Consider the following 23,694-nt stretch of genomic DNA (forward strand, 5'->3'; position numbering starts at 1 on the left):
AGGTCCGTTATGACAGGCACTTTGCCTGTTCAGTCCTGCAGGACTTTCTAGATTAAATTAGCTTTGCAGACCCACTTCCTGGAGGCATTACTTGGGTATCTATTCTAATGTACGAAATCTACAGCTAGAATTCTTTATCAGGTGAACAAGTTACTTACCTTCTGTAATGCCTTATCTGGTACTTACGTGGTCTAGCCCCAGATTCCTTACCACTCCTCCCACCCTCCCTGTTTTGCGAACTGATTAGTGTTTCTCAGGGCCTTAGTTTCTCACCCCAGTTATCATTTCTCATCATGGCTCCGCACTTCTGGCTTGGGCAGTTGCAAAAGTAACTGGTGTTGCCTATATAGGTACCCCCTACATCATTTCTAGGGCTGACGCAGAGCCAAATGAATCCACCTACTGGCATGCATGGGTACTGATCGAAAACCTCTGGTTCCAGTCTGGTGCCTGGGGAATATTCTAAGGTAAGAAATCTGGAGCTAGATAGAGGTTCTACCAGATAAGGCTTTACTAATGGTAAGTAACTTGTTCGTTGTGCAAAATAGGTACAAGATCAGATTTTCCATTTCACCTTCCAGATTCCATAAAAGGGGATGAACCCCTGCCTTTCTGGACTGTCCAATTCACTAAACACACTTATTGTTGGTGCAATAGAAATTTTTCCTAAACAGCAACAAAGGAGTCTAGTCTTGCTATTTACTAAACAAGTAGAAATTTCACTATATATTTTAGACCTCAAAAGGGGGGACACATTGGGTAAGAGCCCTGCAAGACTCCTATTTTCCTGTACTAATTTCCAACAAACTTAGGAGCTTTGCACTGTTCAAGGCAGGAAAATATTACCAATACTAAGTTCCATCATGTGGATTATAGTTCAATACCCAGCTTTTTGAATGTCCTATAACTATGGTTTCTGCATTATTGTGCAAGAAATGGGTGTTTGTCTAATTTAGGCGATTTGCTAATAAATATCCTGTAAGTTTTTGATAATAACAATAGACTTACTCTTCGAGTTGGACCTCCATCCCCATTTCAAAAGTGATTGGTTGTAGCCCAGTATATTTATTAACTGGGTGCTGTGCTAGTCACAGGGAAAGGAAAGTTGTCTTTCTCAGATTTCTGTGTCTACCAGAAATTATTCAGTCACGGCTGATGCACACACTTCTGATTAGTCAGCTGTCATCTCTTCTGGCTTCCATGGGTTTGGGCATTTTGTCTCATCCGGGATGCAGGACTGCATCTTCACTAGGATCAGTGGTGCGTGAAGGCAATTGGGATGACCAGATTCAGTTGACTTGAAAAGCTCCACAGTCCCTGCAGTGGTGGTGCAAGAGGAAGAAGCTCATGATAGGAGTTAACTTTCATCCTTATTCTCCGAGTCAAACATTATGACGGATGTCTGTGGCCTGGGGCACTCATAAACAATACATATATTTTATGGATTGAGGTTCCTGCTGGAGAGAGGTTATATCAATATGATGGAATAATGAACAGTTCACATCACTGTGAAATCTTTCCTGCTGGGGGACAAGGCCTTCCTGAGAACAAAATTATGTTCTACAAAAAGTTTCATCTGCATTCAAATTGAGAAAGTTTTGATTACGCTGTGTCAAAAGACACAGAGAGAAAAAAAGAAATGAAAAACCATGATGTATGGTAAGTAGTCTGTATAATGTGCATTGAGCTCAGTTACTACACACTGAATGATATTACAAGAAGATAATACTAACTACTTAAATCACAGTAAAATGTGACCCAAACCCAACCAGCAAAGTATATGAATAATAGTCAACAAAATGAGAAAATAAGTCAATAACTGAAGATAAAAAGAAGCCTTTAAATAAGAACAAATAAACACCACAGAAAAAACACATTGCAGATAATCACCTTATTACCCAACAATAGAGAAAGTAATCATAAACATCTCTTGTGTGTCAGTGCCTTAGACACACAATCCCACTCTTCAATAAAACATTGACACCACCCTGGTGGCCTCCAGTTCCCAAATCTACACGTAGAAGGAATATAAAAACAAAAACTTACTAAATCTGAATTTACATACAAACAGGTATTATCACCAATCACTGTTTATGGGTCAGTGCAAACATCAAACTCAGGTAAGTAATGCGTCCAAAAATGCATGTGCATATCCCTCTAGTTACCTACCAAAGAACAACATAGAGAAGAATATATAAAAACATATAATACATAGTGACTCACCAGCAAGAAATTCTAACTAATCTAATATAAACATCATGAGTCATAAAGAACCATGTATACGGAGTACAAATCGTAAAAAGGACCAACAACAAAGTAAAGGCTGTACATCAGACACACATTTGAAGCATCGGGCCAAGTAGGCCACACAACCCAACATTAGCTCCACAGCATACATAAGTGTGCAGTCATAAATGAATAATATTTTTTTTTTTAAAACAAAAAAAAACCTCCATGATCAATTTTTACTTACAAATTGAAAATACAGCTTCAAAGTCACCTAATGTGACACAACACACGAACAAAAGAAAAAACATAAGATAAAGTGCAGTTAATATAGCACAATTGAATCTGTCTGAGGATTGAAGAAATAAATCATCAGATTTCACCAGTATTTCTACTAACATGATTCATGACGCGTTCCCACATAAACCTCTGAGTTGAAAACATTCAAACCCACACAGAGCAGCAGAGCTGTTTAAATATCTCTAGGTCAATCAATCATTCACATATAAGTGCTAGCACCTGGCTAGAAACAAACCCATTCGCCAGGAAAAATTAAAAACTCAAAGTTACACCCACTCTAATCTTGAGTGAAATCTAAAGTGTGGGACGGAACATACTGCATAAACTTAGACAACGAGGTAAAACAAGAAATATAATCATACTGCACAAGCAAACCACCTTAAACAAATGAAAAAAACTCAATTAATACCAAAAACCCTAAGCAAACTGCTATTTTATAATAATGTTGCGCATTGAACAAAAAAACTGAAAAAAATGTTAATTTTACCAACACACCCAATATATAATCCAAACCAATTCTCGGGCACAGTCCAGAACACCAGACAGCTTCCCACTCTGCACTGAAGGTCAAGTGGATCAAACCATTGTACCATACATAAGTTACCTCCATCTCCACTGCCAAATGAATATGCAAAGCCGTCAAGGTCCCAATTCCAACATCCAAATCTATGTAACTAAAGCCAAGAGCTTAAAGAGAACGAGATGAACAACTCGAAGAAAAAAAAAAAGAAACCAAATCAAACAGAAAAAAATATATATTTTTTTTCTCCCCCAACACACCCAATATATAATCAAAACTCCTTCCATGGCGCAGTCCAGAACACCAATCAACCTTGCACTGAAAGCCAGTTGCGTCAAACCATTGTACTATATAGAAGCTATCTCCACTTCCAAATAAGTATGCAAAGCTGTCAAGATCCCAATTCCAACATCCAACATGTAACTAAAGAACCAAACAAGTGACTCAGAAGAACAAACAAAACAAAACAAAATCCAAACAGAAAATATCTTCACTTAACCAACACACCCAATATATAATCAAAACTCCTTCCAGGGCTCAGCCCTGAACACCAATCAGCCTCCCACCCCACACTGAAAGCCAAGTGCATCAAGCCATTGTGCTACATAGAAACTACCTACATCCCCACGACCAAATGAGTAAACGAAGCCATCAAGGTCTCAATTTCAACAGCCGAATCTATATAACTCAAGCCAACCCACTCTTCCATGTTAAGTGTTATGTTTGGTGGACAGCCATGAAAACCATCACAATGGATCCCCTAAAAGTTAGAGACCACTATTTTCTCTATATTTGGTAGATGGTAGTCTGTCAGGGTGGCAGATGTAATGTCATCTGTACTGTAACAAATAGAGTACCATCCTCCAGACTTTAAACCTGGCCCTTCTTGCTTAGAATTATTCAATTCTGTGGCTTTGATGGAACTTTTAAGGTCCGGTAGCTGACCTAAGCATAACTTGCAGCAATGTGTGATGCACTGCGTGTGGCTTCACATATTACATCACTGATTACATGTGAAATATGTTGCTGTGCAAGTTATGCTTAGGTCAGTTATGTATAACTGGTGAATTTCAGTATTTTCTGGTTATAAAACAGTATTTTATTACTAGACGTTCTACCTATAACTTAACTTAAACCTTTGTGGTTTTTTTCCCCTTTAGTTATTATATGTATTGCACAGTGGTGCCCATCACTGTGTAGTTAGGTCACAGTATCCCCAGGAACAGCTATTTTGTTTTGCTAAAACTTTGGCACAGTTTGAATGAATCTTCACAAAACTTTCCAAAAAAGTTCAGCCATCTCAGCTCCTTTCTGGAAGGTTTTGTGGTGAACTGTGTGAAAAAGACTGATTTCCCATAGGAAAATTTGGGACGTGATAAAGAAAAACGGATGAGCTGAATGACACCAAATTTGGCATAAGGTTAGAACTTTACTCAAAGCATGTTTGTTATTTCGTGTAAAAACATTCAGTAGTTTTCAAGAAATTCTGAACTTAAAGACGTGCTCATGGTGGTCATGAGGGGGTTACAAATGGGTGTATATGGACTGTTGGTATTCAGATGTGCTCAGACTGGTCAATTTAAAGGTGACTAGTTAATACTGATTGGCCTTCCTCAACCTGAACAAAATTAAGGAGAAGAATTAAAAAATGTAAATACCAGGAGGCACTGTGAGCACATCCTGGCCCCAAAGGCTCGTGGTGGGAGATCCAACATGTTGTGGCAGCCATAACATGATTCTAGGTCCCCCTTTGAACACATAGTTGTCAGCGACAGGCTTTGAGGGTCACAAAAGGAACAAATTCAAAGGGGGTAACATTTTAAACACTGTATAAATCATTTGTTGGTGGTACCCAACTAATGTTAGGATTTGTGGTGTTTTCTAAAGTGAATTTACCTTGCAGCAAATGCTGATCCTCTGCTGGGATTTTGATGAACCATGTTTGAGAGAAAACAGTTTTCTCTCATTATTTTGTCATTGAGGTTATAGTAGGTGCTGTAGAAGCTAAAATGAAAGTACATTTGCTATACAACTGGCTTCCTCTGTTAAGTGAGAATAAAGTATTTTTCAATTAAACATTCACTTCCAACATAAGCAGCGGCCTGTCAGTTGATTGTTTGTGTACTGCTGCTGCTTGTCAGTGTTCTACAAAACAACCAGAGTGCTAACATTCTGTATTTATAGCAAAAGTGTGGCACTCCTGAAGTAATCTTTATGGAATCAAAGCTGTAAAATCGAAAGCATTCCCTTTTGGAAATGAACAAAATGAAGGCTCATGTTTTCTCCTCGTAATTATGGTTAGTGCTCTATAAAGGTAAAATGAAGACAATCAGGTAGCAGGGGCAAGGGGAGCACAACAGGCCATATAGGACAGGAGGGAGGGTACAGGAGCACGCATGTGGACCAAGGTGGGCAGGGGAAAGGAGGTCAGAGGCTGCAAGCTGGCCATGGACGACAGGCCATCATGGGCAATGGCAGAACAGACCATGGAGGGCAGGAGGTTGGGGGCACACATTGGCAGAATGCAGTGCAGGGGATAGGTATGGAGGGGGCGGGCAGCAAGCTGACAGAGGGCAGGTCAGGATGGGCAGCAGAAAGGAACACAAAAGGGAGCAAGAGGGCATGGGCACACACAGAACAGAGGGCATACAGGAGAAATGCAGTGTCAGCAAGCTAACTGTTAAGGTTAGGCCGACATGGGCAGTACAGAGGACCATGGAGGGCAGGAGAAGAGAGGCAAAGGCACACGCAAATTATATCATTGACTACAATGAATGTGGCAGTTTGCTATGGTGGAACATGTTCAGTGAGGTTTATCTAGACCCAGTTTTCTAGAACATCTATAGTGCTGAAGGTGTGTAACTGAAGGAAACAAGGGCTTAGTAGGAGGAGAGATGCATTACGTTTACAAAAGCTTTATCATTTGAAATGACATACACCAATTACTGTGACAAAATCATTCTCTCCGTGCACTCCCTTCATCCAGTCATGACATCTGTTCACTTACAATTCAGAATGCTTACCACTGAAGCAGAAGTTGATGCCATTCCATTCCACAGATACCAATCCATGTAATATCAATAGTAGGCATCCCCATATTATTGGCAAGATCTTGCTCAGTGAATAAAGGAGTGGCTGACTGTTTACTCACAAACCATGATGTTAGGGTCCATGCGAATTGCAGAGAACGAGCTACAAAGTGAAATGTACTCACCAAGAAGCAGTGATGTTTGACTCAAAGTGATTGGTTTAAGGTAATTAGATTGTGATTGGCTGCTGTCTATGAAGTCAAACAAAAGCTGAGTTACACAAACCACTGCAGAGAGGTAACCAATAGATTGGGGCTGTGCCTTGCTGGAAAGAAATAGCTTCACCTTCTCGGCTTTGCAATTGGACATCGAGCACTGCAAAACATGGTCTTTGCATTAATTGGCTTTAACTATTATGGTGACTCCACAGACTACTAGTGATTTTTAATTTGCAGTCTCCTGAAGAATATACTGTGTATTGGGAACTTTCTACTTGAGTAGAAACTGGTAATATGCTTTCATCTGTTAACCATTGAAGTTGGTGCATAAAACAAAAAGTCCTTTTATTACTGGATAAATAAGCTTCACTCATTAAATACAAGAGCTTGACTGGGGATATTAATTTGACAGTACCATTCTATAATAAAGATTATATGAAATCTCAAAGAATTTGGTGATATATGCAGTTAAATGTGTTTATCAAGTTTTTCATCAGACTATCTCTAAGACGTTTTAAAAGATATTAGAGAAGGTAAAGATTTACCTCTTGACTCCCACTGAGGGCAACTGAAGGTCCAGGACCTCAGCTCCCCTTTCTCACCGCCATAGCAAATGATGCTCCCTGTTCCATAGCCACAGTAAGGGAAGAAAGCATGTCAGTATCTGGGAACTGTCCAGTCCACTGGCTTCCACTAGCTGCTGTGGAGGTGGTGGACCGGTCCGACCTCTGGCTGCCCAATCCATGGAGTCTGTGGGTACCCCGTCCTCTGGATCGCAGAGACTGGGAAGCTTGCGCACCGTGGTGGCTGAGAGGGTAAAGACATGGCTGGAAACCTCTTCCGTGGCCAGGGAAAGAGCAAAAGGCAGACTGAGGTTGGCATGGGGCCATAGAAAGTTTCAGAGACCTGCCTGTAGCCCTGCTGTCCTGGAAGCACTCCAGTTCTGAGTCCGCCTCGTTTCCGAAGAGATGGGAGTCATTAAAGGGCATGTCTGTAAGCAAGGCTAGGACATCCTCTTAAAATCAGCTGTTATCAGACAATTGTTGTGTCATAAGGCCACTGTTGATGAAAACGCTCTGCCTAGCTGAGTCAGTGGTATCCAGCCCACATCTGATCGTGGCATCTCTGCGTCAGCAGCAGCTTGGGATAGTACTGCCCTGGCCTCCTCCAGAACCATTGGCAGAACCTGTGAAACAAAATCTCATAGAGCATGGGACTAACAGTCCAAAGGGCACGTGGTGTTCACGGGCGCAGTGCCAGGCTATTGGAAGAAAACATTTTCTTTCCTAAATTGTCCAGCCTCTTGGATTCCCTATCAGGAGGAGAGGTAGGGAATGCTTCAGGATTTACGCAGGAGATAGTGGAGGCTTGGACAACCAAGCTCTCCAGGATAAGGTATTGTTTTAGGAACTTGGGGTCCACTGGATCGGGGCAATGGCAGCGGACAATAGTTATGTGGAGTGGAGCTGCTGGGCTTGAAACCGGTCACAAGCAGGAGGTCCGAAATGGCTTCATTAAAAGACAAGTTGCAAACATGACAGTGTGGGGGAAATGGTTGACTTAACATGGATTGTCAATTAGATGGGTTGACACTTATGAGGGTCTTTTTATGTGTTATTGCAGATCTGAATATTCATTTCTTAATAATAATGTATGGATGGTGCTCATTGTTTACAAACAAAATAAAGTTTGTTATTAAACAACAACAAAAAGTGGGTAGGAGGGGGGTCACTCCTGGCTCAGGCACCTCTACATCAACCTATTGGCGCTCCAGGCGATCCGCTGGCATTGGGGAGGTTAGTGCATATGTTCACAAACACCGCCATAGTTATGTGGTACTACAACAGGGTGCGGTGAGATTGTGGACTCTTTGTCAAGAAGTGTACGTCTCTGGACGTGGCTGGATTGTGACAGCATATCACTGGTGGTTCAACATCAGGCGGGTTCTCTGAATACCAGACCACCTCAGCCGATGATGCCTAGCAGATCACGAATGGCATCTCCATCTGAAGGTGTGGCGCAAGCTATCTTTCAGCAATGGGGATAGCTGTGGTTAGATCTGTTCGTCACTTTCAAGAATGTGCAGTGTCAGCTGTTCTGTGCGCTGGAGTTTCCAAGGCAGCTCTCCTCTCGCAGGTCCTTCCCTTTATTTGTTCTGTTGCCTAACAGGGCTGTGCTCTAAAGGGTTATCTTTCTGCCATCTCAACTTTTCTGTGGTTGCCAGACTAACTATCCTTCTTCAAATCCCCTGTTGTAAATAGGTTTTTGAAAGGTTCGCAGCATGTTTTCTCCTTCGCCCTTCAGCATGCATCAGTGGGAGCTTGATCTGGTCTTGACTTTTCTAAGGTGTGCTTCCTTTGAGCCATTGCACAATTGTCACCTCAGGGACCTTAACATCAAGACGGCTTTCCTGGTGGCAATAACATCTGCCTTGAGGGCTAATGTGTTTCAGGCTTTGTCATCCAAATCTCCATACCTGAAGATGTACCCAGACAAGCTGGTTCTTTGGACTAGAGCTTCCTTTCTGCTGACAATTGCCACTCCCTTTCACATAGGCCAGTCTGTTACCTTGCCTATGTGAAGAGGAGCGACTTCACTGTCTGGACCCAAATAGAGTGTTATCATTCTACCTTGAATATACAAAAAAGTAAAAGGTGGATGACCAACTCTTTGTATGGTATGTCAGAGCGGCAAGGAAAAGGCCATGCAGAAGCACACTGCTCATGATGGATCATGCCCTGCATTCAAATCTGCTACGCATTGGCTAAGAAGCAACCCCCAGGGTGCCTGTGTTCTCATTCAACCAGAGCCAAAGCTGCGACTACTGCATTAGCACGTTGAGCTCTGGTCCTTGGTATCTGCCAGCAGCAACGTGGGCATCTGTGGACAAGTTTACCAAGCACTACTGTCTGGACAGTCATGTCCGTAGGGATGGGCATTTTGCCTGTTCGGTTGTGCAGGACTTTAGTGTGAAATTGCTTTGCAGACCCACCTCCAGTGAGGTATTGCTTGTGTATCTAAGGCTAGAAGTTCCTATCAGATGAACAAGTTGATTACCTTCAGTAATGCCTTGTGGTAGACACTCTATTTAGCAGCATGTGAAACATGATGGCTTCAGAATGATCATGTTCACATCTGAAAACAGTGCCAGCTGACTGCTGAACCGCTTCAAATAATGCTGCTTAGTGTATGTAGTTGGTAATGGTTTATGTTTTTGCTCCCCCCCCCCCCCCCCCCCTCTTCTCAGTCATCTGAATGACTTGACGTCTGAATTCTGAAGTCCATTGGAAGTACTTTGTGGTCTTGACATCTCCTGCTAAGTGTCTCTCATTGGCCATTTTACATTTTGGACAGTCCATTGCACGGGAAGAGTATTGTACTGCATGTTGTATTCTGGAGAACTGGAAGACCTTAGTGTAAACCACTGGCTCCGATGCTTCTTTCAGGGTCCATACTGCTTGATGTCACAACTATAGGGCCACTGTAGTTCATGGCTAATTATGATCATCAAATGCAGTTGGGTGTTTGAAGATGCTGAGAGGAGGCTAGCTCTTTCGGTGGGACATAAAGTACTTGGGTGTTGTGAACACATCACTCATGACATCCAAAAAGAGCTTTGTTGTCGCATATATTAAATGACCGACGTGCAGTCTTGGCTGTGCAATAAATACTAATGCTTTGAAACCCATCACATTCTACATGACAATACTCCTTCCACCCCCTATGTGACCTCCTAGTTCTAGACCTGTATAAGAACTACTTGCAGGGTGTTCTTGGCTGACAGGTTATAATTTCTAAGCAAAAAAGTAGATGGTAACTTCTGAAGCATATTGGAATAATGTGGAATCACGGTTCTTAAGCTCATAATACTAATGGTTTTACTTTCGAAACGTTTTGACACACACTGCCTATATTCATTTTCCTCTCTTCCAAATATATTTGCTCTCTATAGTCGAGTAGTATTTGACATATAGTACTTAATTCTCTGCTCTACCTTAAGCCTTATTATTTTCATTTGCATAATAGAATATAAAATTGTTGTGTTCTGTTGCACAGTTGTTGCAGCTCTGGTGGCGTTTCATGGCCACTAAAAACTGATGTTTCAAAAACAGCTGAACACAATTACACCCATTTTGACTGAAAGCTAGAACTTGATCTAGAAAGCATTCTTTTTGTGAGTTGTTGTAAATTTGTTCATTCGTTTTTTAAAGATGAAGGCTCAAAACTTATAGATTTCTGATGGATACATCTACCTGTGGATTCCTCACCTTTTGAATAGCCCCAATACTCGAGCATTCAACTGAAACTTTTCTTCATAGCTGTCCAGATCAACGTCATAATGCTGCGGCTCCGCAAGTGACTGTCTGAAATCATCGGAGCAATAAGAAGCCCATGTCTGCATGCTGACGTCAGTTCCATTTTTGTTTTTTGCACCTTCGATACGTAGCTTTTTCTCATCGCTCTTTTAGGTTACTGTTGGCAACAGTGTTTCAGTGTGGGAAAAACAGTAGATACTGTTTTTCTGCAATTGTCTCCACTGAGGAATTTCGGATTTAAGCCATGCCGGGAGTACAAGGGTCAGATGTCGATCACGGGCGACTGCCTTCGATGCCCGAGCTCGGACCACGACAAACCAAAAGATGAACAAGAAGGCTTTGAAAAAAAAGAGAAGCGAAGCGCTTTATGGACAATGCAAGGAAGGAGAAGAGAAGTCTTTGAATGTCTCTACCTCATTCGAAGTCGCCATCTCCTTACTTCTTGAAGTCATCTAGGAGGAAGCACAAGAAGGGACATCACAGCTCTCGTCCTCAATCTTCGAGAGAGGTATCTCAAACATCGGTGTCTCCGCATCCGAGGACGGCTGAAGGCTCTCTGGCCATATCTCCTGAATCCTGACCGACGTTGCCTTTGAGTTAAGTCAGACAGCCGACTTGACCTGTGCTTCCTGATCAAGAGCCTGAAGTGATCCCTCCACTCGGTTCTTTCCAGCCTCCATGACAGAAGCAACAGGACATACTTCCTGTGTGTAATCACTGCCTTCCAATCGACCACTGAAGCGAGAATTGCAATGTCTGTGCAGTTGCACCAAAGACACTGAGTGAGAACAAAGAATGGCCCAGCACTCAATGCAAGGCCAAAAGTCTACTACATCTTTGAAAGATCTGGAGAAAGGAGGAAAATGTTGCAGAAGGAGCAGAGAACGAAACCTCCGAAGGAGACCCTAAGGTCATAGCAATCGAAGGACAGCTAAAGAAGATCTGAAAGGAGGTAAGAGAGTTGGTAGCCTCCGTAAAAAATCCAGAGTCAAAAAGATCGGGAAGTAGAACTTCTAGCAAATAACCGCATTGCAGAACCAATAACTTCCACAGCGTTATCACTGACAAAGGACAACAAGAAATCAGTTTCTCCCCAAATCCCCGGTAGGTGAAAGAATAAACACATTTCTCCAGGAGTGGAGAAAAATAAGTTCAGACCAATGTTGCGTAGAATTAGGCAACTATTGGGGAAAATGACGTCATGTAATCCCTTGATTCCATATGTGAGACTGCATAGGAGACCAATACAAGAGTGGCTTCAAAGTCAATGGTCACAAGCAACAGGGAATTGGGAAGATCTAGTGGTTGTCACGCCGAAGATGCAAGAGGAGATTGCGTGGTTCAAAACAGGGAAAACAATACACAGGAAAGACTCTTTCAGCAGCCAACTCTGTCGGTAACAATAACCACAGATGCATCACATATGGGATGGGGAACTCATATGGACCCACTGAACGTATCTAGAAAAATCGGGATGCAGTACAGCACATCTATCTTCTAGAATTGAAGACCATGTTTCGAGCTATGAAAGCATTCCAGAGACACATTCAGGGAAAGACAATATTACAACAGAACACAACAGCAGTGTTTTACATCAACAAGCAAGTTGGGACTCAATCCTACCCACTGTCCAGATAAGCTCAGGAACTCTGAATATGGGCAATTCAGAGGAAGATAGACATATACAAGTAATAGATCTTCCAGGAAAGGAAAATGGTGAGGAAGACAAACTAAGTAGACGGGCCTCATGCTTACATGAATGGGAGCTCAATCAGAAGGTGGTACAGAAGATCTTCAAAAAATAGGGCACAGCAACAATAGATCTGTGTGCAACTCCAGGAAAGGCAAAATGCCCAAACTTTGCATCGAGGCAACCACACCCGCATTATCGAGGCGATGCCCTTTCGATAAATTATTCTGGGATATTTGCATTCAATTTCGCCCAATTCCACTAATACACCGGGTCCTCAACAAATGCAAAGCAAGTCACATGACATTAATTTTGATTGCACCCTTTTGGGCAAGACAAGCATGGTATTCGGAAATAGTACATCTTGCTCAGGAAAAATGGTCAAAAATCTCCAGAACTTAGATTTACTGTCAATAGAAAATGGGAAGGTGCTACACCCAGAACCAAAGTTGTTCAATCTGACTGCATGGCTCCTGAAGACAGAGAATTTGGACACATGGAATTACCAGGAAAAACAATAGCAGTATAACGGGAAGTGAGAAAACCAGTAACTAAAACATGTATGGCAATTTGGAAACGATTTTCACTATGGTGTATAGAAAATAAATTGAACAAAAATTACAGGGGAAGACAGTGTTAAGATATCGGACTCCTCTTTACAAGAAGGTGTAAAATATGCATCCTTAAGGGTACATCTGGCAGCTTTTGCGGCTTATACAAGAGGTCAGATGGGAAGAAGTTTCCTTACAGCACCAATGGTCGAGATTCTTGGAAGGGGCAAAAAGAATAGCACCACCAAGATTTTTACCAGTATGTACATGGAACTTAAATTTAGTTCTTACACAGCTCATGAAAAAACCTTTGAACCACTTCATAAAGCCTCACTATAAATGCTAACCCTAAAAACTGCTTTTCTGGTAGCTATTACTTCTCTACTAGGGTTAGTGAGCTTCAAGCACTTGCAATCTAGGAATCCTATTTACAAATCCACAAACACAGAATTGTTATGAGTGGAGCCACAATTAAAAAAAAAAATATATATATATATATATATATATATATATATATATATATATATATATATATATATATATATATATTTATTATTTTTACTAAAGGTGGTTTCACAGTTCCACATTAATCAATCTATTCAAATACCACATTTTTCCCAAAACCCAAAGACTCATACTGAAAGAAGATAGCACACATTAGATGCAAGACGTTCCATTATGTACTACATTGAAAGGACAAAAACGTTAAGGAAGACTCAACAATTATTTGTCACTTTCTGAATGAGTTACTGAGAATAACCAGTTACGAAGAACACAATAGCAAGGTGGATTGCACTATTAATTCACCTGTGTCAGACAACTGCAGGACAAACATTAACAGTGACACCCAAAGCACACTCAACCAGGAAAAAGGGCGCACTATCACCTTTGTTGACTATTCCATTGCAAGACATCTGCATCGCAGCAACTTGGTCATCAGTGCACACTTTTACCAAACATTACTGTGTTGACATACAAATGAATAAGGAAGCTCAAGTGCAGCAAAAGTTGCTGAAACATTTATTTACAAGTCATTCCCCATCTTCAACCCATCCTTCTCAGTAGGAAAACTGCTTTAAAATTAAAGCACAGCATGTGAATCCAGAAAAGATTCACACTACAAAATGTGAAGTTTCTTAACTGTAGGTGTAGTTTTGCAGCTTGAATAATTTTCTCGATGCACGAGCGACCTGCCCACCTCCAAGAAGATGGGAGAGAGGAGAAAAAAAAGAATCTGAAGATGGCGACCAAAGATGTACGACAACGTCACAAAAGGGACGCCAAAAGGAAATCACGTCAACGCCCACCACCAAACTAAAGTAGAAAAGAAGGACAACATTTTTTTAGATTTCAGAGAAAATATCAGAATTTCTGGACCCAACCACTAGATGGTGGAATAATGCACAGCATGTGAATCCACAAAATTCTTCAAGGTGCAAAACTACACCTACAGGTGAAAAAACCTTACGTTGCGCCCTCACCATGCACTGCTAATTACCTCACATATTAAGTCACTCATACCATGGTCCATGACACTGATAGCATCACTGCAATATCTGAATTGGCATTAATTATGACAACAATGTACATGGTTTGTGTGTGTGTGTGTGTGTGTATATATATATATATATATATATATATATCTCTGTCATTTGTGTACAATAAATGAAATATTTTCACAGTTCGCATGGAGAGCAAGACTGTTGATGGATGTAGAGATACATATTTTACTTGAAAAAAAAACAAAGGTTACAGGGTCGCGATAGGTTTTGAAATTTCTTGGACAGAATCCTAGAAATTCAGCAGTTACAGTTAAGGTTAACTCAAGTAACTATAACTTGCACCTTCGCCATGCACAGTTTTCTCATCAATAATTTTATTGCAAATGTTGCCGAAACGATATCAGTGATGCCATAGGTGTCATCAATGATATAATATGTGGAGTAATTAGCTGTGCATGTCGAAGGCATAAGTTATGTATAACTTAGGGCACACATGTCTACCCTCCTGCATGCACCCAAACACAAGCTGTGGCCGTGCGCAGCATGAGGTTGGATGCAGTTTGTGGTTTTATTTTTCATTCAGTTTTTCTCTGGATCCACCAGTGGGTCTGCGGATTGGACAAAGAAAAACTGGACAGGTTCTATGGGGTCAGGATACCTTTATCCTGATCCCTTATGTGTTTTTGCACTCTTCTTTTCCCACCTTAGCTGATGCGACAAACAAAATGGTGGCTGCAACTTTTCTGTCTGGTTGCGGCCATCCAGTCAGGGCCTTGCTTTTCCCCCAGATCCATAGAACTGGCTCCGCGGGCCCAGATCTGCGTCCGTATTTATCTATATCTTTTGGCCTTAAATTACTCCAAGACTACTGAACAGATTTACACCAAACCACAAAAAGCCTTCAAGACAGCAGCTGAACTGACCAAAGTATAAGTTTTGAAAATTTTGTGGTTTGTTCAAGTGGCGCAAAAGTTATAGGTAAAACAAAAAACGCTCCATGTTTAGAAATTAGGTCCTAACTATAACTACCTAGTGGTGCCCGCCACTAGGAGATGTATAAAAAAATAAAAACACTCCGTATGGTGTATGCTTGTCGGCTCCAGGATGCCATCAGTGCTGCCGCACTCTCCTCTTAATCATCAAACTCTTGCTCTAATACAGAAAAGAGCTGGCACACAAGGGATGGTGTATAGTGAGAAACATTTAATTCAAACAACCGAAGTGGACCCATATAAATCTGTGTGTGTGTGTGTGTGTGTGTGTGTGTGTGTGTGTGTGTGTGTGTGTGTGTGTGTGTGTGTGTGTGTGTGTGTGTGTGTGTGTGTGTATATATATATATATATATATATATATATATATATATATATATATACACATTTTTTTTTGTCTGTGTATGCTCCTTATTACCGTTGTTGTTTTGAGTGTAGGAAGCGGCCATGATTCACGAGAGATGAAGCCATACGTGGGTCATGAAGCCCCTCGCTGCTGCCTAAAATTGTAATAAGTGCCATTTTATACTACATACTTGCATATACGATTTATGCCATGCCATTTCTTCATATGTAATGAAATTCAAGCGTGAAAGGGTTTAATTTCTTTACTGAGTGAAAATCGCAATGAAGAGACCTGTTGACTTCCTATTAATTGCTGTATGCAAAGTCTCAGTGATGTGGTAACGTGAAATTTGACCAATGACCTATTTTAATAAAAGTCATAATCTGCAATTTATTAGTATGCTTGCTATAAATATCTGCCCTTGAGCTAGTTTTTTTTGCACTCAGGTTGTGTACATGCATATTATGTTTCAACTGTAAATGTGCTCAAGTCAACATCGAATCATTTGTCTAGCAACTATAAGAGGTTTGTAATAAAGGTTTTTACCGAGGCGACGTATCTTCGTTTTTCTTTTTACATTTGCAAGATTTTGTTTTCTTACATGTTAAACTATAGATGCATTCAGAAGTTCAGATTTCCTGCTTCACATACTAATAAACTGAAAACAAGCTGCTTCCCATCTCGTTTATTTTGTTCCTTCTTGAGTCATCAAGACCACATCAGCAAATTATGGAGATTATTTTGCTTTGTGTTGTATCCTATGCTTTTTGCTACGAATGTGTGTGTGTATATATATATATATATATATATTTTTTTTTTTATAGCAATAAATACTGTTTAAATGCCACAGTGTGTGTGTGTGTGTGTGTGTGTGTGTGTGTGTGTGTGTGTGTATATATATATATATAGATATATGTTCATCCCCTTCTCTCATTTGATTTAGCTTTATGAACTGGACAGTGATCCACAACGGAAGGAATTTCTGGACGACTTGTTTATTTTCATGCAGAAGAAGGGTGAGTGATGGTTGCCTTTAAAACAGGAACACCTGTATGCAAATAATTGGTATTTGTGTGATGCTAAGGATACCCCACCTGGGATAATGTGAAGCTCATGGGCAATTGTTGCTTTGGAAATAAACGTCCTCATTCAACTAGGGAAATTAGTAAAATTAACAAGGCAAGAATCAAATGAAAACATTTTCTACTTTATTCCCTTGAGTTAAACTTCATTAGACGCAACCCTCCCCTGTCCCCGCCGACCCCTTTGGGCTTCTGGTGAAAAATCCCTGGCGTAATTGAACGAGAGAAAATGTTAAGAGCAGCAGGTGTTGTCATGTCACCTGCTTCTACTGGCGAATCTCCTCAGCCAATAGTGGCAACTTAAAAAAAAGCCTAAAATACACACAGTGGCAAGAACCAGAAACTGAGGACGTTTTGAAACTGTTACCTTAAATATTTAATTGGCTGGGTTAGTTAGGTTTAAAACTCCATTCACCTTGTAATTACCTGCATATGTACTCACTTCCTGACCCCATGCGTCTTTTGAAGCATCCACTTTCTAAACAGCGCCATTCTTCTGGTACAGTAATTGAGAACTTTGGCGTGTTTGTTTCCTCTAAGATGTAATGCCATTGGTTAATGATAACCGTGCACGCAGATAGCTCAGTTAGCACTAGGAGGCCAGTTTCGGTAGGCATGCACTCTAGAAATGTCAGGAGTAGAATAGATAGTCTCTAAAATACACTTGGTAGGACTTTACTAAAACACTAACACTGACTTTTGGTATGTCTGAGTCTCCATTCTTGTCACACATATAACTAAGGACATTTTGACTACTCCGTGTTGCCATGCTTGGCCGATTACATTCTCTCTGGTCTTATCGTACTAACTGCAGAATTTGGTGCTTTTGACTCGCTTCTCCAACGCGCCAGATTAGTATACTGACTTGCTTTAAAATCTGCAATTCACAAAGTGCTTCCAACAGAGGACAGCGGGTAACACATACAGTAGTCCACCCATGTTTCCCTCTGCTGTGCCGTGGTATATGTCCAAATGATTGACAGCAGTGACGTGCCACCGGAAAGGCACTCCAATACTATTGCTGCATGTTCTAAAGAGTTGCTTTTAAGATGAATAATTTTTCATTTCTGTGCACTTCATGTTGTAAAATAGCATTGGTTAGAGGAAAAAAGAATTGTGGATTAACTTACAAATGCATGTTTTAGACGTTTTCTAACTTCCAGGGAGTAAAATACTTTCACAGCTAACCTTTAACTTAAACCTCTACTCTCTCCTGTCACACTGACTGCAGAGCCTGATTTTGTTTGCCTTTTGTCATATTGCCTGGAGTACTAGGTCCCACTGGGATTCAGAGAAACCTGTAAATTGATTAATATTGAGTCCTTGTCAAAAGAATCTCCTTTGACATTCTTAGCAGTGGTCCCATGTGCCACACTGGCTCCTTAACTTCCCGTAAGTTGGAGTGAAGCTGCATATATGTACCCCCTGGCACTGTGATGTCAGTTCCTTACTTTTCACGCCTTCTGAAGGGGATACAGAATCTATTTTGTGGGTTTTCCAGTGACTTCTGAGCAACCACAAACCGGTTTCAAGCCATGATGTGACTGTAGGAAGCAGGTGTCAATTGGAGATTTGCATACACTCTTTGGTGTCTGTGCTTGGGACACATCTCTGTCATGTGACAAGTGCCAGACAGTTTGCGTATCAGTTCTGAATGTTTAGAGGCTATGCTATAGAGCTGCCATTTAGACAGTCAGCAGCCAGACATGCCTAGTCCTTTCAAAGCCATGAATGCAGGTCTGGCAGACAGTGTGCAGGCCAGCAGGAGCGTCAGTCGTACAGTTTCACCTCCCTTTTTACAACTGTCAACAAGCAATTTACATTTGACCGACCAGTTGAAGCAGTGTTCAATATTTTGTCTCAGGCTGGCGATAGATGGGTTTTACAGATTGTTCAAAATGGCTATAGCCGGCCATTTCTTTCCTCCCTGCATGCTATTCATTTCCCCTCTGACTCCCAACACCAGAAGGATTTTCAGACGAGTACCTGTCTGTCATGTTACAGGAGTGTGCACCTGTAGCTTCCAAGAATGCCATTGAGAGAGTGCTGGATTCAAGAAAAGGAGTGGGTTGTTACTCTTGTTAGTGTCTTGTCCTGGAAAACGACTAGACCCCAGGCTTATCCTGGACCTTCAGCCCCTGTCTGGTCTGTACCAGGGAGACTGATTATCTGCTGTCCAAGGTGGGCACAAAGCATTTTCAGTTTGTCCTCTGCCTCACCAGCTCACCTCTAGTGTTCATGAAAGAGGTGGTAGTGATCGTTGCTCACCTCAGAAATTGGGAATATACATTTTCCCCTAACTTGTAGACTGTGTAAGGTGGGCTTCTTCAGATGACGGTGAACCTTCTGACATTGGTTGGTTTCATTATTAACTAGCCAAAGTTGCACAGACTCCTCCTCATAGGCTTCCATTTATTAGCGCTATCATGCATACAGTGCAGTTCAGAGACTTTCCTCTCCCACAAGACTAGGACTTTGGGCTATGATCCCAATATGTTAGGCAGGGTTCCAGATCACACAGAGTGGCTGTGAAGCTTTTCGGCCTTTTAGCCATGTGAATCCTCTTCCTCAGCTATGCCAGGTAGCATGCATGCTCTACAGTGGAATTTAAGGCAGTCTTGTCACTGATGCCATCCAGGTCACGGAGAAGACAGCTCGAGGTTTGCAGTGGTGGCTGCTAGAAGACAGTTGGCGTAGCAACATGCCCCCTCTTTCTCCCCCACCCAGAGCTGATTTGGTGACCAATACGTGTCATCAGTGCTGGGCTGAGTAGGTCATCTGGTTGAGGTGCAGATCAGAAGACTCTCCTGCAGAGGGATAACTACTCGTAAATGCAGGCTACTGTTCTGCTGTCCATTAAGGGGTGGCTAGTGAAGATTCTTACTGGTTAACACCACCACAATTTGAAAAGGTCATAAAGTGGGGTGGGGTCCTGCCCCAGGTCCTTTGTGCCTCTGGAGGTGCTGGACATGCCAGAGCACTTTCCTGATTGTGAACCACCTGGCAGGGTCCCTGATGCCAGAGCGGATGAACTCAGCAGGTGGCAGCTACATCTGGAGGTGGTGCAGCATGCTTTCTACCAGCGAGGGGAACCTTGGGTAGATCTTTTGCTACAGACTAATGCGAAGGTCAACAGTTTTGCATGTTGGAGTTTTTTATAAGACCACATCCTTAGAGACTCTTCTGGTTGGGAAGGAACATGAGACTCCTGTACACCTACCCACATCTGCCTCGCCTGCTTAGAATTCTGAAGATCAAGATTAACCAGGTCCTAATCATCCTAGTGACTCTGGATTGGGTCAGGAGTGTGTGGTACCTGGAGCTTCTAGGCAGGAGCGTCAGTCCTACGATTAGACTGTCTTTTCATAAGGACGTCCTTCTAAATCTGTGCAGTCTACACCTACATGCACGGATAATGAGTGGTAGTAATTAACTGCTTTTGATTTTGCTTCCTGAAGTAGGGATTATCATTCTTGCTGCCAAGGGTCCATCCCAGATGCTGGGACGACGTTGTTACCTAGTGTGGTTTTGCATCCCAGAGCCCTGGCAGATGAGCCTGTCATATGTACTTTTGTTTTTGTCTTTCACCCATGATCTTGCAGTGGATACTATCAAAGATTATTTGACAGCCTTTTCTGCGTTTGACACCTGTTTCAATGATGTGTTTTTTTTAAAGGCTTGACACGTTTCCCTCCAAAACATTTGTGATGCCACAGTGGAATCTGAGCTTGGTGTTAACACTTCTCATATGTATGCCCTTCGAGCGGAAACATACCTTCTCACTGCATCTCCTGACCTTGAAAAACGTCTTCCTCATAGTGATTGTTAGCTCTTTGGACTAAATGATGGTCTCCTTTTTCCTGGACAAATTGGTGCTAAGGACTCTGGCTGCCTAATAATCAAAAATGAACTTCCCTCCCATGTTATTCGGGCGTCTCTTTGCTCCCCCTCATTCTTTTGGTTGGTCTCCAAAAGGGATTTAAGATTTTACATTCATAGTATCAAGGCTCATTGAATGAGCAATCAGCTTTTTGTTGGGTACTCTAGTGTCAAGAAAGGGAATGCAGTGGAGAAGAGGACCTTGTTGAGGTGGATAGTCCTCTGCATCAAGATCTGCTATGCACTGGCCAAGAAGCAGCATCTGGAAGGTCTGAAAGCACACTCCGCCAGGGGTAAGGCTGCTACTACTTCATTAGCACTCGGAGTGCCTGAGCTTCACATCTGCCAGACTGCGACGGTGTTGTTGCATACCTTCATGTAGCACTACTGCCTTGACAGCCAGGTTCAGCAGAAAATACTTTTTGTTGACTTGGTAGTGCAAGACATTTTGGTCTGATTCCTCTTCATATACCCTACAACTTAAGGTGGTACCTCTGGAATTGATCTGAGGCAAGGTATCTGAGGTCAGATGTATCCATCAGAAAAACAAGTTACTTAGCTTTGGGAATGCTCTTGCTGGTGGATGCTCAGCTGCAGATTCCTCACTGCTCTTCTACCTCCCTGTACTCTGATGTGTCTTTATAACATCTAAAAAGGTCTCAAGTTAGTATTCAGCGCACACTTGCCAGCAGCTGTTGGCAACAAAACTGTAAAGATAAGAAACTGATGTCTGTCTACAGTAGTGGTGCTTATATGGCTCAGTTCTATCACTCCCAGGCCTGTATGTAGCCAGTGCAGACCTGCATGTCACCACCTAATGGTACATGGGAATACTGCTATGAAAATCTCGAGATCCAGTCTGCTGCCTGAAGATATTCAAAGATGATGGATCAGTTTAGATAGAGTATCCACTGTTAAGGTTTATCCTAGCTGTGCCACAAATGAGCTCAAAGGTGAACATAAGGTTTGTAGTTTGTGCTTGGCCAACAACCCTAAGTCCAAATTGTTGGAAGGCCCTAAGAAACAGAGGTAGGCAAACTATGCTAAGATGTAGTCCAAGCAAGTCTTCATTAAGAGACCGTTAAGGGACTAGGAAATCCTCAAAAATGCTGAGGAGGCCCGGCGGAGTAGTGGTCTAAAACATCGTACCTGGCTTGAAAAGGAATAAGTGCCAAAAAAGACACAGAAAAACATCAAGCAGGTGCCAAAAATAAATTGTGTCCACAGTGCTATGGGGCTACAGTGTGATTGAGCAAATTATTTTGGCCTCAGAGTCCTTGATGCCAAAACAACTGGCAATCAGTGTAAAGGCAATGGAGGCTCATTGGTTGAAAGAAAGTTAATGGATAAGACGAATCTTCAATCTCTGAAAGAGTATCTTTATCAAGGGACCGAAAAGGAGTCAAATGGAAGAAATACCTGAGTCCCAAAAAGAGGTTTTCCTGATGCTCGCTGTTGAAGTCACTCTGTTGAATGGCAAAGACTCTGACTCAAGGCTTAAATGGCAGCTCTAATTCAAAATAAGAAGCGGTTTGCTTCATGGTCTTAGTAATGACAAATGAAAGTAGGTTAAGAGAAGAGGATCATGCTGAGCTAGCGCCCCCTGCAACTCCTGAATCGCAGGAAGAACAGGAGCAATTCTGTGATGAAGAGGAACAGTATGAAGAGCCCCTCGTGGATACAGCAAAAGGAAGGCCATACACTTTCTTGATATAGAAATAGTCTGATCCAGTTGACTCAGATGAGAAGCCGATCCCCGAAGCTCCAACAGGAGCTTGATGACAGGCAGCGATACAATATCCTCCATCCCTTTGGCAAGATCTCTGCCACGTCCACCTTTAGAAGAACTTTGCCTAAAAAGCATCACAATTGGCCTTCAAGGAGTCGTCACACTGGACGCTCCTCTACAGCCAGCATCTGCCAAGCGGACAAACGACAAGACTACGAGCCTTTCACAGTCTCCTCCTTCTTTCTCCACAACTTTCCCCACAACTTTGCCGTCCACTACCACATCCTTCCCCACCTCTTGTGACTTTCCCATATGGCTCATCAGAATCTTACTTGGACTCTAGTAGCCCTAGTCCCTACTCTTCAGCAGAGGTCTTTGAAGTGCACGTTTACCCTTGTTACATAGCCTTGGGAGGACTGTGATGTGGAGCCCCAAGGGAACCTTGACAGTGTCCCTGTTAGGGTTTCCCCTATCAGACAAAATCACCAGATGCCACGGTGTTATCAAGTCATTAGCTGCCTTTCATAAGGTATACATGCACGTTGTGCCTGAGGATGACTATTTCGTGGTGGAGACAATGTCAGGAACCAAAGGCTTCCTCCATTTTCTCTCTCTGCTAAAGAGTATGGTCGAATCTCCCCAAGAATGTTTCAGGGAGCTTGTGTAATCCATGGTGGTAACACCCAGGCTTGAGAAAATGTTTGAACTGGTACCATGTAACTCTCCCTATACATCAGCAGCTTTGTCCCACTACACTCCACTGTGGTTTCCAGTCCCCATAAGTGGTGAACCCCAATGCACAGATGACTCTATACTCAACCTTCCCCTCCTGTCCCCCAGTAAGAAGAGTAAGCGCATTATTGCAGCTGGCAGAAGGTCAGCACTTGCCACTTTCAGCCACTGGTGCATCACAAAGTCTGTGGGTCTCCTGTCCCAGTATGACAGGGCCCAATGGAAAGAAATTGGAGGCCTTGCTCAATCAATCATCTCGACCAATATAAGAAGAGATTGTGGAGGTTGGGAAAAACATTTCTAAAGCCATCACACACAATATGGTAGACTCAGCTGATACATCAGTCAGAGGGGTAAACACCTCTGTTATCCTCTGCCACCACTTCTGGCTGCATATTTCTGGCTTTAAGCCAGAGGTCCAACAACACCTCACAAACCTTTCCTTTGACGGAGATCACTTCTTCAGCTTACAGATTTATTATATGTTGAAAAAAATGAGGGACACAGATATCGCTAAGGCCATGGCCACTCTTCCAAGAACCAACAGCCAGAGGTTTGTTTCGGAGGTAGTAGGCATGGGTGGGT

General features: G+C 42.2%; 1 protein-coding gene across 3 annotated transcripts in view; it reads left to right on the forward strand.

Moving 5' to 3' along the window:
• Window positions 1–23,694, forward strand: part of ARID3B (AT-rich interaction domain 3B) — a 262,404-nt gene that overhangs the window by 145,410 nt on the left and 93,300 nt on the right. For all 3 annotated transcript variants that reach the window (XM_069222119.1, XM_069222120.1, XM_069222121.1), the window contains exon 4: window positions 16,631–16,703. In XM_069222119.1, the coding sequence (XP_069078220.1) occupies window positions 16,631–16,703 (73 nt within the window). The remainder of the gene's footprint in view (window positions 1–16,630; window positions 16,704–23,694) is intronic.

This window comes from Pleurodeles waltl, chromosome 3_1, assembly GCF_031143425.1.
Source record: "Pleurodeles waltl isolate 20211129_DDA chromosome 3_1, aPleWal1.hap1.20221129, whole genome shotgun sequence".
Classification (NCBI taxonomy): Eukaryota; Metazoa; Chordata; class Amphibia; order Caudata; family Salamandridae; genus Pleurodeles; species Pleurodeles waltl.